At 37.8% G+C, this 15698-nt stretch overlaps 1 protein-coding gene across 11 annotated transcripts in view; it reads left to right on the plus strand.

The window, feature by feature from the left end:
• LOC122559435 (alanine and arginine rich domain containing protein) overlaps window positions 1-15698 on the plus strand; it is a 158995-nt gene that overhangs the window by 71075 nt on the left and 72222 nt on the right. For 10 of the 11 annotated variants that reach the window (XR_015760430.1, XM_087997196.1, XM_087997188.1 and 7 more), the window contains 5 exons: window positions 3152-3180; window positions 3302-3338; window positions 3456-3500; window positions 7740-8045; window positions 13968-14041. Coding sequence is in view for 10 of the 11 variants with exons in the window: in XM_087997196.1 (XP_087853322.1) it covers window positions 3152-3180; window positions 3302-3338; window positions 3456-3500; window positions 7740-8045; window positions 13968-14041 (491 nt within the window). In the remaining variant the exon portion in view is untranslated. The remainder of the gene's footprint in view (window positions 1-3151; window positions 3181-3301; window positions 3339-3455; window positions 3501-7739; window positions 8046-13967; window positions 14042-15698) is intronic. The other variant, XM_087997194.1, reaches the window with a different exon arrangement.

Genomic DNA, 15698 nt, shown 5'->3' on the forward strand with positions numbered 1-15698 from the left:
AGGGACTTTATTTTTCCACCCAGGATTTGGTGGGGGTCTGGAATTCGCTGCCAGAGAAAGTAGTTGAAACTGCTAACCTCATAACCTCTTACTTGGGCAAGCAGTTGAAGTATTATAATGCTTAAGGAAATAGAAAAGTGTTGCAAACTGAGACTATTGTAGATTTGATGTATTTTCAGCAGTACATATTAGATGGGCTGAAGGGCCTTTACTGTATGATTCAATGATTCATATGACTGATTTACTAGTTTTCTGCTATCTTGCTTTTGAAGTTATATCAACATTTATGCAGAGCAAGATTTTAAAGCTAATTTTGTAAGGCTTCCCTATGTTATGCTGAGTTAGGTGATATCAGTTGCACTAATCCTAAAAATGATGTGATTAAAAATCAGTCAGGATTCCCCATGGTGATTCGTATCTAATGATTCTTTGTGGAAATACACATGTTTGCTGATGAAGAAACAAGTCCCTCCACCGTTGAATTGGCCCTGAAGTGAGGTACCAGAGAATAAATGGAATAACTTCTCACCACAGGCATGTGTTTTCTGGAATACATCCACTTTTACCTTGGATAGTTATTTATTTTACTTAATCACACCAGCCTTCCAAACCATCGCAGAGTTTATTTTTGTTCCCTTTCCCTCTCCGTATGCCTGCCTAAAATTTGTTACATCTCTATTTCCAGTTATAGTAAAAGGTCAGCAGCTTAAGCATTATCTCTGTTTCTCTGCCTTAACCTTTGAGCCTGAGTGGTTCCAGCATTTTCTGTTTTAGACCTATTTTTCCAATCAACTTGTTTAGAGATGTTATTGCACACCTCAGGAGCAAGTGGGACTTGAGCCCCAGTCTCCTGATTCAGGGGTAGGGACATTACCAGTGCGCCATAAGAGATTCAGACTCCCACCATCAACTGAATTTGGCTTTTTATGGTTGCCCTCATGATTATACCCAACCAAAACCAAACCTGTGATCTTATAGTGCTCAAAAGAAATAAACTTTAAAATGATAACATTGGACTTCCTTCAATAGATACAGTAAATCTTTTGATATTTAATATATTTTGGAAGAAAACGTTTAGGATCTGAGCCAAGTCTAATCTTGCTAGCTCATATTTTGATGATTCCAATCTATTTTAGTTTTGCTAACCCTTTATATAGTTAAAGGTATGTTGACAAAGCTGGCATTTGTTGCTTATCTCTAACTTCCCTTGAGAAAGTGGAGATAAATCGCCACCTTGAATCACTGCAATCTGTTTGGTGTAGGTACATCCAAAGTGTAATTTGGGTGTATTCAACTGAGCAACACGGAAGGAATGACAATGGTCCAAAGTCAAGATGCTGTGATTTGGAGAGGAGCTTGCAGATGGTGTTCCTGTGCACCTGCTGATCTTGACTTTATAAATGCCGGATGTTGTGGGTGTCAAGGAGAGAATGTAGGTGATTCCATATTCTCTGTGAGTGATATGTTTTCTTAGCATTGGAATATGCATTCCAGTTAATTTAGCATCAAGCTTTATAAAGTTTAAAAACTAAACATTATGTACACTATCTCACCCAGCAAACAAACATTGGATACCAGTGAAGAGACTGGCAATTTTATAGATTATATTAGTTCAGTTTCTAATCTCCACATGGCAGGCCTTGGATTTCTTGAAGATATAATTCTTTTAAAGTTGAAATGGCATGCTGTAAAGTAAATTGTTCACAGCAAATTGAAAGAATAGAAACCTATAAATTAGGAGTACAGATGATCTCTTTGAGTATGTGCCACCATTTAATAAGATCACGGTTGATCTGAATATGCCTGAACTTCCTATTCTTAATTTCCCCATTACCTTTGACTTCTTTCTTAAATGTGAATCTGTTCATCTTAGCTTCCTCCACTGATCCCTGTGGAAAGAATTCTAATATCACCTGAGAAGGGGCAAAAAAACCCTTATCTCAGTTTTAAATGGGTTATTGATAAGCTATATCTTCTGGGTCTCATTTCTCCCACAGTCGGAAACATCCTTTCAGCATCCACATGTCAAGTCATCTTAGATGTTTCAATAAGATTATCTGTCATTCTTGTAACTTTCTTCAGGTTTCTTCTGGTCACATGCCTAAGTATTTGGTTTTAAGGTGAGTTTTGACTGGAACAAATTCGTTTTTGGTTGATTACTGTCTTGCAAATACTGATTCTGTTAGATCTGCTTGAAAATCACCTGTTAGCTGATCTTTTAAACAGGAAAAAAAAATGCTGTCAGATTATGTGGCTTTTCACAAGTTCTAGGTGCTTTCTAAAACAAAAGTGTAGTGTTCATGTTAATTCCACATTGTATATGTTGGGTTAATGCTTCTGAGACCCACCCAGTCTAGTTAGGATGGGGAATGTCATCATGCTACTAAGGAAAAATGGTAGTGATCATTGAGTTTTTTATGGAGGATGGTTATATCCTGCTTTGTTGGAAATAGTCATTGTCTAGCACTTGCGTTGTGAGTGACTTCCCCAAACGGAAGCCTGAATTTTGACCAGGTCTTGCATGCAGGCAGAGCTTACTTCAGTATTGGAGGAGTTGTGAACGTTCCCACTTTTAACCTTACCAATTTTTTCAATATATTGTATATTTCTGCCTTCATAAGACTACCTTTTCTTGTTTGAGAATGTTTGTTAACTAATCTACAAGATTCAAGTGACGCAGCATGATTATAGACATCATTCTATAAATTTAGTCGGGACAGTAATTGTTCAAAAAAATGATACCTAGCATTTTTGTTCTTCTATTTTAGTTAGCTGTGGTGTCAATGGAAAATAAATCAGAAGAATTGTGCATATTACTAGTGCTTGTAGGTGTGCTTTTTACTGATTTATCACATTTGATGAAATTTATACTGATGCACTAATTTGGTTAAATGAAATAAGTGGATCATGTAGGCATAAATATAGGCAGAGCCTACTTTGCCATGAATTTTATATTGCATTTGCCATTTAGTTACATCTTTGATATAGTTTACCTGACAAATTAGGTGTTTTGTGAGAAATAATGTGCTTGGATTCAATCTGCGTGATTGCAATTAAGTACAATACTTGTGCAAACTGATAAACTAAACAGTTGAGGTTTTTTTGTCTGCTACAACACTTTGTTTGTCTATTTCATTCTTATTCCTAATAGAAATATTGGAATCGAATACTGTGGTACAGGTAATACATTATTTCTATTTTTATTTACTATTTTTGTATTAATACACTTTTTTGTGGTTTGAAAATTAAAATATTCTGTAATTATATGCATATTTTAACTCTTAGCTCTATTTCTTTCAAGCCACCATTAACATTTGAAGGAAATAAGCAGAAGTCAGGTATACCTCAGGCTTACTATTGAGTGTTTTTTTTTTCAGTAAAAAGAGTAAATTTTACGACTGGTGTGTTTTGTTTTCCCTTCCAATCAAAGTTGTTCTGCTTTTCTTCTGTTTCAGATCTAGTTGCAGAGCTTGGTTTAATTGATGCAGGGGATATAGAAGGTAATTATCATATGTCTTAATGATGCATTCATGATGCATTCATGATTCATTAAAGTTATTGACATATCAGTTATTGAAAAGATAAAATAAGCAAGTTTGAGCAGATTGAAGGAATTTAATATCTGAATATGGAAGATCTTTGGCAAAATATTTGAATATTATTGTACAGATATGCTCAGTGGTTCTGAATTATATTGCTGGCCTAAGTAAAAAGGTAAAGTATGTGCTTCTAAAACATGGTACTGTATTAATGTGAAGCCTAAAGAATGGGAAACGTCTTTTGAATGATGCATTTGGTTTCAATGCAGTCACAAGACAATGCTAGATGGAGTTACTTCACACTTAGATGAAACTGATATAGCATGATGATTAATACCAAAATTATTCTATATAATAGTTCCATGTTACTTTGATTTCCTCATCCATGCTGAAGAATGATTTTTTTTTGTGTGTGAAACAGACGCTTGCTGTCAGCGTGATTGCAAGTTTATGACATTTCACTCCTTATTTTAATTAGTTTGGACATCTGCAATAGCAGAATACATATTGTACATAAATAAAACTTTTATTTTCTAAAATAATTGGGATGATAATATGAATGTTCTAAAAATCCACATTCTTCCTATAGAGAAAGATAGAATTTGTGAAGCGTTTTAGGATGCTTTGCATTCAATATATTTTCTTCAGCTTTTTCATTTTCTGGTCCTGAAAGCATTGGATGCATTCTACTTTACTATATATCTTTTGGAATTTAGTGATACGTTTGCCAAATACTCAGAATTGCTAACCCGCAGAATCTGAAAGGGGAAAATAAGTCACTCAGCTTCCCAAAGCACACTGCAACCCAATGAAGTACTTTGTAGTCATTGTTAAAATATAGGAAACACAGCCAAAGGTATACACAGCAAACACCCATATTACATTTCTACCGCGATTATTATAGTTAACAATCTCGTTTGTGATGTTGATCAAGGGATAGATATTGGCCAGGACTTTGAGGATGATTTAGTGCAGTGCTATATCTTTCCTATCGTATAGGAACAAGAGTAGTTTATTGAGCCAGTTGAGCTTGTTCCACCATTCAATGAAATCATGGCTGATCCGTGACCTAACGCCACATTCAGCCTTTGGCCCATATCCTTTTTTTTTGTGAAGCAAAGCTTTATCTATCTTAGATTTAAAATGAATGTGATCCTGCATCCACTGCCATTTGTGGAAGAAAATTTCAAACATCCACCATCCTTTGTGTCGAAGTTCTTTTAAAGAACTCACCTGAATGGTCACCTGATTGTAAGACTGTGTCCCCTAGGTCTATGATTGTCACTTGGTGGAACTAGTTTATCTTTACCTACCCTGTCTTTTCCCCTCAATATCATGAAAACCTTTGATCAGAACACCCCTTTACCTTCCAAATTCTGGAGTAAACAGGTCTAATTTAAAAAAATCTCTCCTCATAACACTTGAAGTCCAGGTATCATTCTTGTAAATCTACATTGTACTACCTTCTAGGCCAATATTTCCCTCCTAATGTGTAGTGCCCTAATCTGCTCTCAATGCTCCCAAGTAGGATTTAATCAGTGTTTTACATAACTGCTGCATCCGTATGTTCCAATCCCCTAGATAAAGGCCAGCATTCTGTTAGGTTTCTTAATTATTTTCTTCACCGGTTCATGATATTTAAAGGTCTGTGCATCTGCATCTCGAAGTCTCTTCAGACATGTACTGTATTTAACTTAAGGCCATCTAGAAAATACTCTGATCTATCCTTTTTCAGTCCAACTTCGCATTTGCACTTGTCCCAGCATGGAGGTGTTGTACCTGCATTGAGATCTGTTTCAGCAGCAGCTTCCAGGCATTCCAGGAGCCGAGTATGGGATTCTGATTCTGGCGTGGAGGCCTCATTCCGGGTAATCCAGCAGGCTAGCAGGCAGTCTCGTCCTGGCATGGGGAATGACTTTGGCGGCTTCTGGGTATTCCAACATATGCTGTTTAAATTGGCTTTCCCTGCACTGAAATTGGTCTGGATGAACATTGCCTTTTCTTTACTTCTTTTTTTCCCTCTTACCTATGACTTATGTTATTAATACAGGCACCATGGTATAGCAACTTATAAAATGTTTCGCTTTTTAAATAAAAATATATGTGACAATAAATTACTGTTCTATTCTATAACAATCTCTCCCTCAACGTCAGCAAAATTTAGAGCTGATCATCTTCAAGAAGCAAGGAAGAGGACATGCCCCTACCAATATTAGTGGAACTGAGTTGCAGACGGTCAAGAGCATCACAGGACCATAAGAAAGTTGTGAACACAGCCCAGACCATCACACAAGCTGATCTTCCTTCCATTGACTCCATCTACATTTGTTGCCATGAAAAGGCAACCAATATCATTAAAGACCCCTCCCAGTCCAAATATAATCTCTTCCAACCTCTTCCATCAGGCAGAAGACAAAGACTCAAACACTTGTACCAGTAGGTTCAAGAACAGCTGCTTCTGAATGGACCTCTCAAATTTTAAATCTAATGTTGATCTTGCTTTTTGTACACCTCCTTTGCAGCCATAACTTTGTATTCCTCGCTCTGTTCAGTCACGTTATGATCTGCCTGTACTGAGCATAAAACCAAACATCATGTGACAATAAATCAAATCAAAAATATTGAGCTTCATCTGGCACAGTTTTACCCACTCACTTAGCATAAAATTGCAAACAGACATTGATAGACTATCTATACTGTCTATAATGCTGCCTAACACTCTTGATCATCAGCAAATTGGGATATGTGACTTTCTATGCCATTATCCAAGTCATTAATAAATAATGTGAATATTTGATGCCATAACACAAAAGGCATATATGGAGCCTTTGTTTGACATTTCATCTCAACATACCTTCAACAGTATAGCAGTCAATCAGTCCATACTGGAGTGTCTGCCTTAATTTTGTAATCAAGTCCTGTAACACATCTTACGCCGACAACCTTCTGACTCTGACTAGCACAAGTAAACACAGATGTCAGAGTAAAGTAAGGCATAGTGTATAATCCAAACATTATGGTGCTAGCATGAACCACAGCCAGAAGCCAGCAAGAAGTTACTCTGAATTTGAGTGCCACATTGAATAGTGCAGAATGCTCAATCATACTATGCCCTTCAAATGCCAAGAGTTGTTGCCAAATAGCTCTAACCCTAAACTGTTTGAATCTGTACTGAACTGCAGTGTTCATCAATGTGTAAAAGCTGTTCAAAAGGTGCACAGTGTAGAGATTAATTTTCCAACTTTGCATTTCCCAGTCCTGTATTTGCCTACCAGTCATACATGTTGGAAATTTAACTGTACAAGACATGATTGTTTTTTGTGCAGATTATGTTGCAGCATGCATCCAAGTTTTCAGCATCAGTATCAACAGATGAAACTTTATTTTTTTTTCGGGGTGTGATGTGAAGAAATTAAGGAAATGAGAATTGTTATAATTCATTAAATTATGAGAGATTCAAAACCAAATTGGAATCAATGTTAGTTTTCTATTTGATGAACAAAAGTGTGCATTTATACAATAAGTTATACTTCTGAAATATGCAGACTATTGCTCACATAATATATATTCTGAAACCTGTTAACTTAAGAGGCAGCCATTTTAGACATGATTTAAGCATATAATAAGTATCCCATTTCCCTGAGTTTGCAAGATTAAGGAGCAATCATATTGAAGGATTTTTAAGATGTTTAGATTTGTCAGGGGTATAAGAGAACCTGTTCTCTCTGTTTGAAGAATCCAGAATAAGGTTGAATCATTCAAGGATGTTAGCAGGAAGTGGTCCTTCATACGAAGAGAAGTGAAATTCTGGAGCATGTCTTTTCCCCCAGAATGCTGCGAAGGCAGGGCCAGTTTGAAAAATCTCAGAATGCAGATTATTTTAGATAAGGGCATTAAAAAATTTGGAACCAAGTCAACCCAAAGGAGTTGAAGTACAGATCAACCATCGTCAAATTGAATGGCAGAGCAAGCAGAAGGAACTCAAAGCCTATTCCTGTTCCATTTTGTTTGATGATCATAACTGAACGAGGAATGTTGTTTTGGACACCACTTTTTTTTAAAACTGTGTGCCTGAACTGACAGCTTCAGATGGCAAACCTTAAATGTGGCATACTTGCAAAATGCAGTGTAAACCTACAAATCCTGGCGTGGAAACTGAGTGTAAACTTTGGCAGTAAGGTATGGATGTTTCTTTTACAGATGTCTCAGACTGGGACTCTTTCAGTGCTTCAGGCAAAAATGTATCACCCTACCTGTTTAGTTCTGTGCCACAAGTGCATCAAGTTACGAATGCTGACAAATCAACACTACTCCCATCCGAATCACCAAAGAGCCTCGTAAGCAAATTGAAGTCAAATTCTGAAGAGACCATGTGTGTTTACAGAACATCACTGTCACCTGATTTATTGAAAACTAAATTGACTGCACATCCTTTAATGCAATATCAAAGTTCTCCAGAGCCTGAACTCAAAAATACTCCATCAGTTAAATTGGAAAATAAAAATGGTATGTATGAAGAAGTTATGTTTTATACTTCAGTTTTAGACACTGTTGATAAGTCCTAAATGCAAACACAAACATATTCAATGTTGCCATTTTTAAAATCAATTTGTTTCAGTATAAGGTAATCTCAAGAAGTAAATAAGTGGTCACAGACTTTGGTTACTGAATTGTGAGACAAGTGTTTGAATACAATCAAAAAATACCTACAGTATTATGCAATTGGAATTTTAAAAGATCTTGAAATTACATCATGTAATGTTGAGTAAGATTAGGATCATAGTCTCAGGACAAGTTAGCAGTCATTTCAGAATTCTTTGATGTGAAGTTGTGATTTTTGGCATGGATGCTCCATTGTCAAGTGCATTCACGGATGAGATGGACAGATTTTTGGCTGCTTCAAATCAAATAATTATAGGGAATAAACAAGAAAGTTGGGTTAAGGCACAAGATTGGCCCTGAGTGAGAGAGCAGGTTCAAGGAACTGATTTATTCTTATTGCTTTTGATCTTGAAGCAGTGGTATGACTCAATTTAAAGTACATTCAAATATGGAATAGAATGAAGAAATGCAACTAATTCACTTTTGGTGGGATAGTGAAGCAAAACACTGAGGCTGAAAGTACTTTTCTTTGAGGTATTTTAGGTGTTGGAGGTGATTTCCTCGAATTCCAGGAGCAGCAATTACTGTTTTATATGCTGTTGCATTGTTTTGAAATTTTGGAGAAAAAAACAAGTCAAACTAACAGCACTTTTAAAAGTGAGAAAGACCCACAAAAGGCAGCAACCACATGGTCATTGAGGCATGATAGAAAGAAGCCTACACTGCCAACTGACATAGCAGTGAATCTGCACAGTTTCTGCCTTTACTGTTTGACTTTATGTATCTCTGGGCATCCGAGTGCATCTGGGAAAAATTAACAAACAGCGAAATTCACAGCTGACCTTGGAGGAACCTGTGTGGGAGAGCTCACATGTTATACATGTTAAAAATGTATAGTTTTTAACATGTAACCTTGTTGTAAGTCTGCAGTAGTGAGTAGAATGGGTTCTTCCTTGACTATATGTTTTATTGAAATCTGTCTCTTGATTAAATTTTCAAAATATAAACCGTAAGTACTAAGTTAGCCTGGAGCATTTTTTTTTTTGAGCAAAAAGACAGTGCTATTTTCTAGATTGTGAAGGAATGAAGATGGCCTTTAGTAGAGTGATATGCTGTTCTTGTTGAATGTGAGAGTTTAGGGAGAGTTTCCATGTTATTGATGATTGTCTGTAGGAAGTGTCTTTGATTGCGAATCCTATCGTATTGCCTGGATCAAGAGGAGCGACAGTGAGAGGCAATGAGGAATTTACAAGAGCTGGGGGTGTGATGGATGGCAGATATGAGAGGGGAGAAAAGCCGCAGATACTGTCAGATAGATGGCTTAAATCCAGGAAAGGTAGGAGAGGTAGGCAGGTAGCGAAAGAGTTCTTCTGTGGCTCCCCTATTTCAAACAAGTATTCTGTTTTGGAAAATGTAGGGGGTGATGAACTGTCAAGGGAATGTAGCACGAACAGTCAAGTTTCTGGTATTGAGACAAATTCTAGTGTAATGAGGGGTATGTCAGGTTCCAAGCGAACAAATGTGATAGGGGACTGTCTAGTTAGAAGCACAGGCAGACATTTCTACAGCCAGCAGCGAAAAATGTAAATGGAATGTTGCCTCCCTGGTGCCAGAGTGGGTGCAGGAAATTTCTCAAAGGGGAGAGGCACCAGCAGAAGGTCATTGTACACGTTGGAACCAACGACATAGGAAGGGAAAAGGATGAGTTTCTGAAGGGAGAATATAGAAAGTTAGGCAGGAACTTTAAAAGGATAGTAATACCTGAATTACTCCCAGGGCTACAAGCTAGTGAAGGTACGAATAGGAGGATAGAGCAGATGAATGCGTGGCTGAGGAGCTGGTGCATGGGAGAAGGGTTCACATTGTTGATCATTGGAATCTCTTCAAGGGTAGAAGTGACCTGTACAAGAAGGATGAATTGGAAGTGGACTAATATACTGGCAGGAAGATTTGCTAGTGCTGCTAGGGAGAATTTAAACTACTAAGGTGGAGGGAGGGGGGTGGAGCCAGAGAAATAGTGAGTTAAGAGATCAGTCTGAGACTAGTACAGTTGGGAAAGGGAGCAAATTAAACAGTCAGGGTAAGAAGGAGCAAAGCAGAGAACGCGGTAGGACTGATAAATTAAACTGCATTTACTTGAATGCAAGAGACCGAACAGGGAAGGCAGATGAGCTCAGGGCATGGTTGGGAACATGGCACTGGGATATCAGAGCAATTACAGAAACATGGCTCAGGGATGGATAGGACTGGCAGCTCAGTGTTCCAGATTACAAATATTTTAGGGAGGATAGAAAAGGGGGGGCAAGAGAGGAAGGGGAGTGGTGTATTTCACAACAGACACCATCACAGCTGTACTTAAGGAGGATATTCCTGAGAATACATCCAAGGAAGTTATTTGGATGGAACTGAGAAATAAGAAAGCAATGATCACCTTAATGGGATTGTATTATAGACCCCTACAAATCAGCAGGAAATTGAAAAACAAATTTGTAAGGAGATTTCAGTTATCTAAGAATAATAGGGTGGTTGTGGAAGGGATTTTAACTTTCCAAACGTAGGCCGGGACTGTCGTAGTGTTAAGGGTTTGGATGGAAAGGAAGTTAGGTGTGTTCAAGAAAGTTTTCTCATTCACCATGTGGATATCCCTACTGGAGAAGGTGCAAAATTTGACTTACTCTTGGGAAATAAGGCAGGGCAGGTGACTGAGGTGTCAGTGGGGAAGCACTTTGGGGCCAGCGACCATAATTCTATAAGTTTCAAAATAGTAATGGGAAAGGATAGATCAGGTCTAAAAGTTGAAGTTCTAAATTGGAGGAAGGCTCATTTTAATGGTATTAGGCAAGAACTTTCAAAAGTTGATTAGGGGCAGATGTTCGCAAGTAAAGGGATGACTGGAAAATGAGAAGCCTTCAAAAATGACATAATGTGAGCCTAGAGACAGTATATTTCTGTTAAGGTGAAAGAAGAGGCTGGTAGCTGTAGGGAATGGTGACTGACTAGAGAAATTGAGGGTTTGATTAAGAAAAAGAAGGAAGCACATGACCTGTGTAGGAGCGATCGAGTGAATCCTTAGAGTATACTTAAGAGGGAAATCAGGAGGGCAGAAAGGGGACATGAGATAACTTTGGCAAATAGGGTTAAGGAGAATCCAAACAATTTTTACAAATATATTAAGGACAAAAGGGTAACTAGGGAGAGAATAGGGCCCCTCAAACCTCAGCAAGGCAGCCTATGTGTGGAGTCGTAGGAGATGAGGGAAATACTAATTCATATTTTGCGTCAGTGTTTACTGTGGGGAACGATGTGGAAGATGTAAAATATGGGGAAATAGATGATTACGTCTTGAAAAATGTCCATGTTATAAAGGAAGTGGTGCTAGATGCCTTGAAATGGATAAAAATGGGTAAATCCCCTGGACCTGATCAGGTGTACCCTAGAACTTGGTGGGAAGCTAGGGAAATGTTTGCTGGGATATTTGCTGAGATATTTGTTTTATCGAAAGTCGCAGGTGAGGTGCCGGAAGACTGGAGATTGTCTTACGTGATGCCACTATTTTAAAAAGGTGGTAAGGAAAAGCCAGGGAACTACACTGGTGAGCCTGACATCGGTGGTGGGCAAGTTGTTGGAGGAAATCCTGAGGGACAGGATGTACATGTATTTGGAAGGGCAAGGACTGATTAGGGATAGTCAGCTTGACTTTGTGCATGAGAAATCATGTCTCTCGAACCTGATTGAACATTTTGAAGAAGTAACAAAGAGGATTGATGACGGTAGTGTGATAGATGTGATCTATATGGACTTCAGTAAGGCATTCGACAAGCTTCCCCATGGGAGACTAATTAGCAAGGTTACATCTTGTGGAAAACAGGGAGAACTAGCCATTTGGACACAGCACTCGAAGGTAGAAGAGAGAAGGTGGTGGTGGTGATTTGCTTTTCAGACTGGAGGCCTGTGACCAGTGGTGTGCCACAAGGATTGATGCTGGGTCCACTGCTTTTTGTCATTTATATAAATGATTTGGATGTGAACATACGAGGTATAGTTAGTAAGTTTGCAGAAAGCACCAAACTTGGAAGTGTAGTGGACAGAGAAGAAGGTTACCTCAGAGTAAAACAGGATCTTGATTAAATGGGCCATTGGACTGAGGAGTGGCGGATGGAGTTTAATTGAAATAAATGCGAAATGCTGTATTTTGGAAAAGCAGATCAGAGCAGGAATTATACAGTTAATGGTAAGGTCCTAGGGAGTGTTGCTGAATAAAGAGATTTTCGAGTGCAGTTTCACAGTTCCTTGAAAGTGAAGTCACAGGTAGATAGGATCGTGAAGAAGGCGTTTGGTATGCTTTCCTTTATTGGTCAGAGCATTTTGTATAGCAGTTGGGAGGTCATGTTGTTGCTGTACAGGGCATTGATTAGACCATTTTTGGAATATTGCATGCAATTCTGGTTTCCTATTGGAAAGATGTTGTGAAACTTGGAAGGGTTCAGAAAAGATTTATAAGGACGTTGCCCAGGTTGTAGGGAGAGGTTGAATAGGCTGGGGTTGTTTTCCCTGGAGCATCAGAGGCTGAGGGATGACCTTATAGAGGTTTATAAAATCATGAGGGGCATGTATAGGATAGATAGACAGTCTTTTCTCTGGGGTGGGTGAGTCCAGAACTAAAGGCATAGGTTTAGGGTGAGGGGGGAAAGATATAAAAGGGACTTAAGGGGCAGCTTTTTCATGCATAGGGTGGTGCGTGTATGGAATGAGCTGTCCGAGGAAGTGGTGGAGGCTTATACAATTACAGCATTTAAAAGGCATCTGGATGGGTATGTGAATAGAAAGATTTTCGAGGGATATGGATCAAGTACTAGCAAATGGGACTACATTTGGTTAGGATAACTGATTAGCATGGATGAGTTGGATTGAATAATCTGTTTCCGTGTTATACATCTCTATGATTCTATGACTGTACTTCGCCGGTCTGGTATCTGGAGAACGAAAAAAATTAACGGTAGTTATACCAAGCATTTTCTGTTTTTCTAATTACTTACTTCAACATAGCAAAATTTATGTACTGATAGGCACACCTTTTATTTTTGTCGAAACAACAGGATATTGCATAATTGTTTTTCTGATGTTATCATATTGATAGTATTTTCTGTGGGATCATTTGTTGGACCCAAAGAAGTATCACAGGATTTTGTATCTTTCCAATTTGTGCTAAGCACCAGATGTAGTTTTCTTCTGAATAAATGGCCTTTTGTGGAATAAAGAATTTTCTTGTATCTCACCTAAAATGTTCATTCCTCACTGATTTTGAGCAATTTGTATATTTTCAAATTGAAACTGAACTAATATAACTCTCTATTTGACTTGTTGCACTCTTCCAAATTAGAAACTGATTGGAATTCATATTAAAAGGATATTCCCTCGGGGGAAAAGTGTATCTGTAGGACATGAGAATCCACAAGTCCAAAAGTTTAGCCAACAAAGTATAAAGAAACACGTGATCTTCACTCATCTTTCCTTTGGCAAAGGGAAAGCTAATCATTTTTGCCAGAATTTGATAGCTGTGAGTTGAATATTGGCCTTATGGTGCTTCCTAAAACACATTTATTACTGACGCAAACAGACAATCTGCCAATTTTGTGCCTGCAATCATATCAACTATGGGATGCAAAGTATTTGCCTGTCACAATTGCTGAAAAATGGTGAAACATCTGATTTCTCAATTGTGTTTGCTTCAATCACAATTTGTTACAGTATTGACTAAGGAAATTTATGCACCTCTTAAAAAATGTATCTATTAAGCTATTAATAAATTTGTAAATGTATCTTCAGAATCCGATCTGAAAATATCTCTATTGGAAGATGAAGATAATGAAAAAGAGAACTATGACTGGAATATGCAGAAGGTGAGATATTCATGAATGACTGTGATAGTAAATTTGGTTTTGCATTTTACTGGATTTTTTAATGCAAAAATGATTTTCTTAAAAAATTAAAACGCTGCATGGTTTACTTGAAATAAATCATCCAGTAATTAAATACAATTCACAAAAGTTTCTAATTATGTTAGCTCAATCTTGGTGTAGCATTTTCAATCCAGAAACAGTGCATTGTTTGTAACTTGTTATAAACTCCATACATTAAAACAAATGCACAAGCTGGCATTGATTGAACCTACCACAGTTAATAGTTGAGTGCAATTTTAAATAGTGAGGCAATTAAAAAATTGTAGAGCTGATTTTTACCATGATCACCAACTGAGACTTGAAAGTAATATTGGCAAAACTCTCAAATAGACAATAAATTTTGCTAACCAACTGCAATATCTACAAAGGGGCTTCTCTCTTATCATTATTTTCCTTACTATTCAAGTTACAAACTAGCTTTTCAGTAATTGCTACTTGTGATGCATCTAGGTTCACAGATGTACATTCACTGGATCTTTACTTGCATTGCGCTTCCTAAGAATTGGCATTCCAATATTTATTTCTATTCATTAACTACAAGGAGGATGCTTGTAACTTTTTAAAAAAATTTGTCTTGTGTCAGAAAATGTAACATCCCATGATGTTAGTGTCATAAGACCGTTATGGTTTGAATGAATTATGAGAGCTGTTATAGAATTTACTGTATTTACATTCCATTTGCCACCAATGGATGTCCTGTTTATCTAGAAAAATAGCAAGTGGCAATGGGGATATTGGAAAATTTTAATCAGGCCACGTAACTTTTTTAGTTTATTTCTCAATCTAAATAATTAAGTATTTTGTACATAAAGTACAAAGAAATTTGGAAGATAGGCTTTTATCTCTCCACTCTGGAGGCTTCCTGCCTCTATTCCTGATGAAGGGCTTTTGCCCGAAACGTCGATGTTCCTGCTCCTCGGATGCTGCCTGACCTGCTGTGCTTTTCCAGCACCACTCTGATCTAAACAATAGGAACGTGTTAGTTACTGATATTCCTCTGTACTTTAATTCATCACTGCAGCTATCCCAATGCACTCCTAAAAAGGCATGACAACTGACGCCATGCTTCCTGACATTCTTGAACTATGATGTTCATAGTGAAAGCATATTGATTTCCTTTAACTTAATTATCCCAAAGATTCCTATTAATTCTTCATAACCTACTGTTTCTTCTTACCGCCTGGTTCCTGACCCTTACATACAGTTTCCCTCTCTCAAACACTTGATGTGGATGAGAGAGATTAAGTGAATGACAGTGAGAAGGGCTGCAATTAGTAGGGAGGAAGCTCTAAGATAGAGGGTGGTGCATATATGGAATGAGCTGCCAGACGAAGTGTGGAGGCGGGTATAATTACATCATTTACATCATCTGAATGAAGACCTGAATCGGAAGGGTTTAGAGGGATATGGATCAAATACTGGTAACTGGGATGAGATCAGTTTAGGATATCTGGTCAGCGTGGACGAATTAGACGGAAAGGTGTTTCAGTTCTTTATAACTCTGCGACTGAGATACCGAACAAGAGGATCAGTGAGTGGCCCAAGCGTCTTTTAGTGAACAATAATCCACTACGTTTACCTTTTCATGCAATACTTA

Source organism: Chiloscyllium plagiosum, unplaced genomic scaffold, assembly GCF_037043375.1.
Source record: "Chiloscyllium plagiosum isolate Xiang-an unplaced genomic scaffold, Cpla_swu_hap1 HiC_scaffold_19, whole genome shotgun sequence".
Lineage (NCBI taxonomy): Eukaryota > Metazoa > Chordata > Chondrichthyes > Orectolobiformes > Hemiscylliidae > Chiloscyllium > Chiloscyllium plagiosum.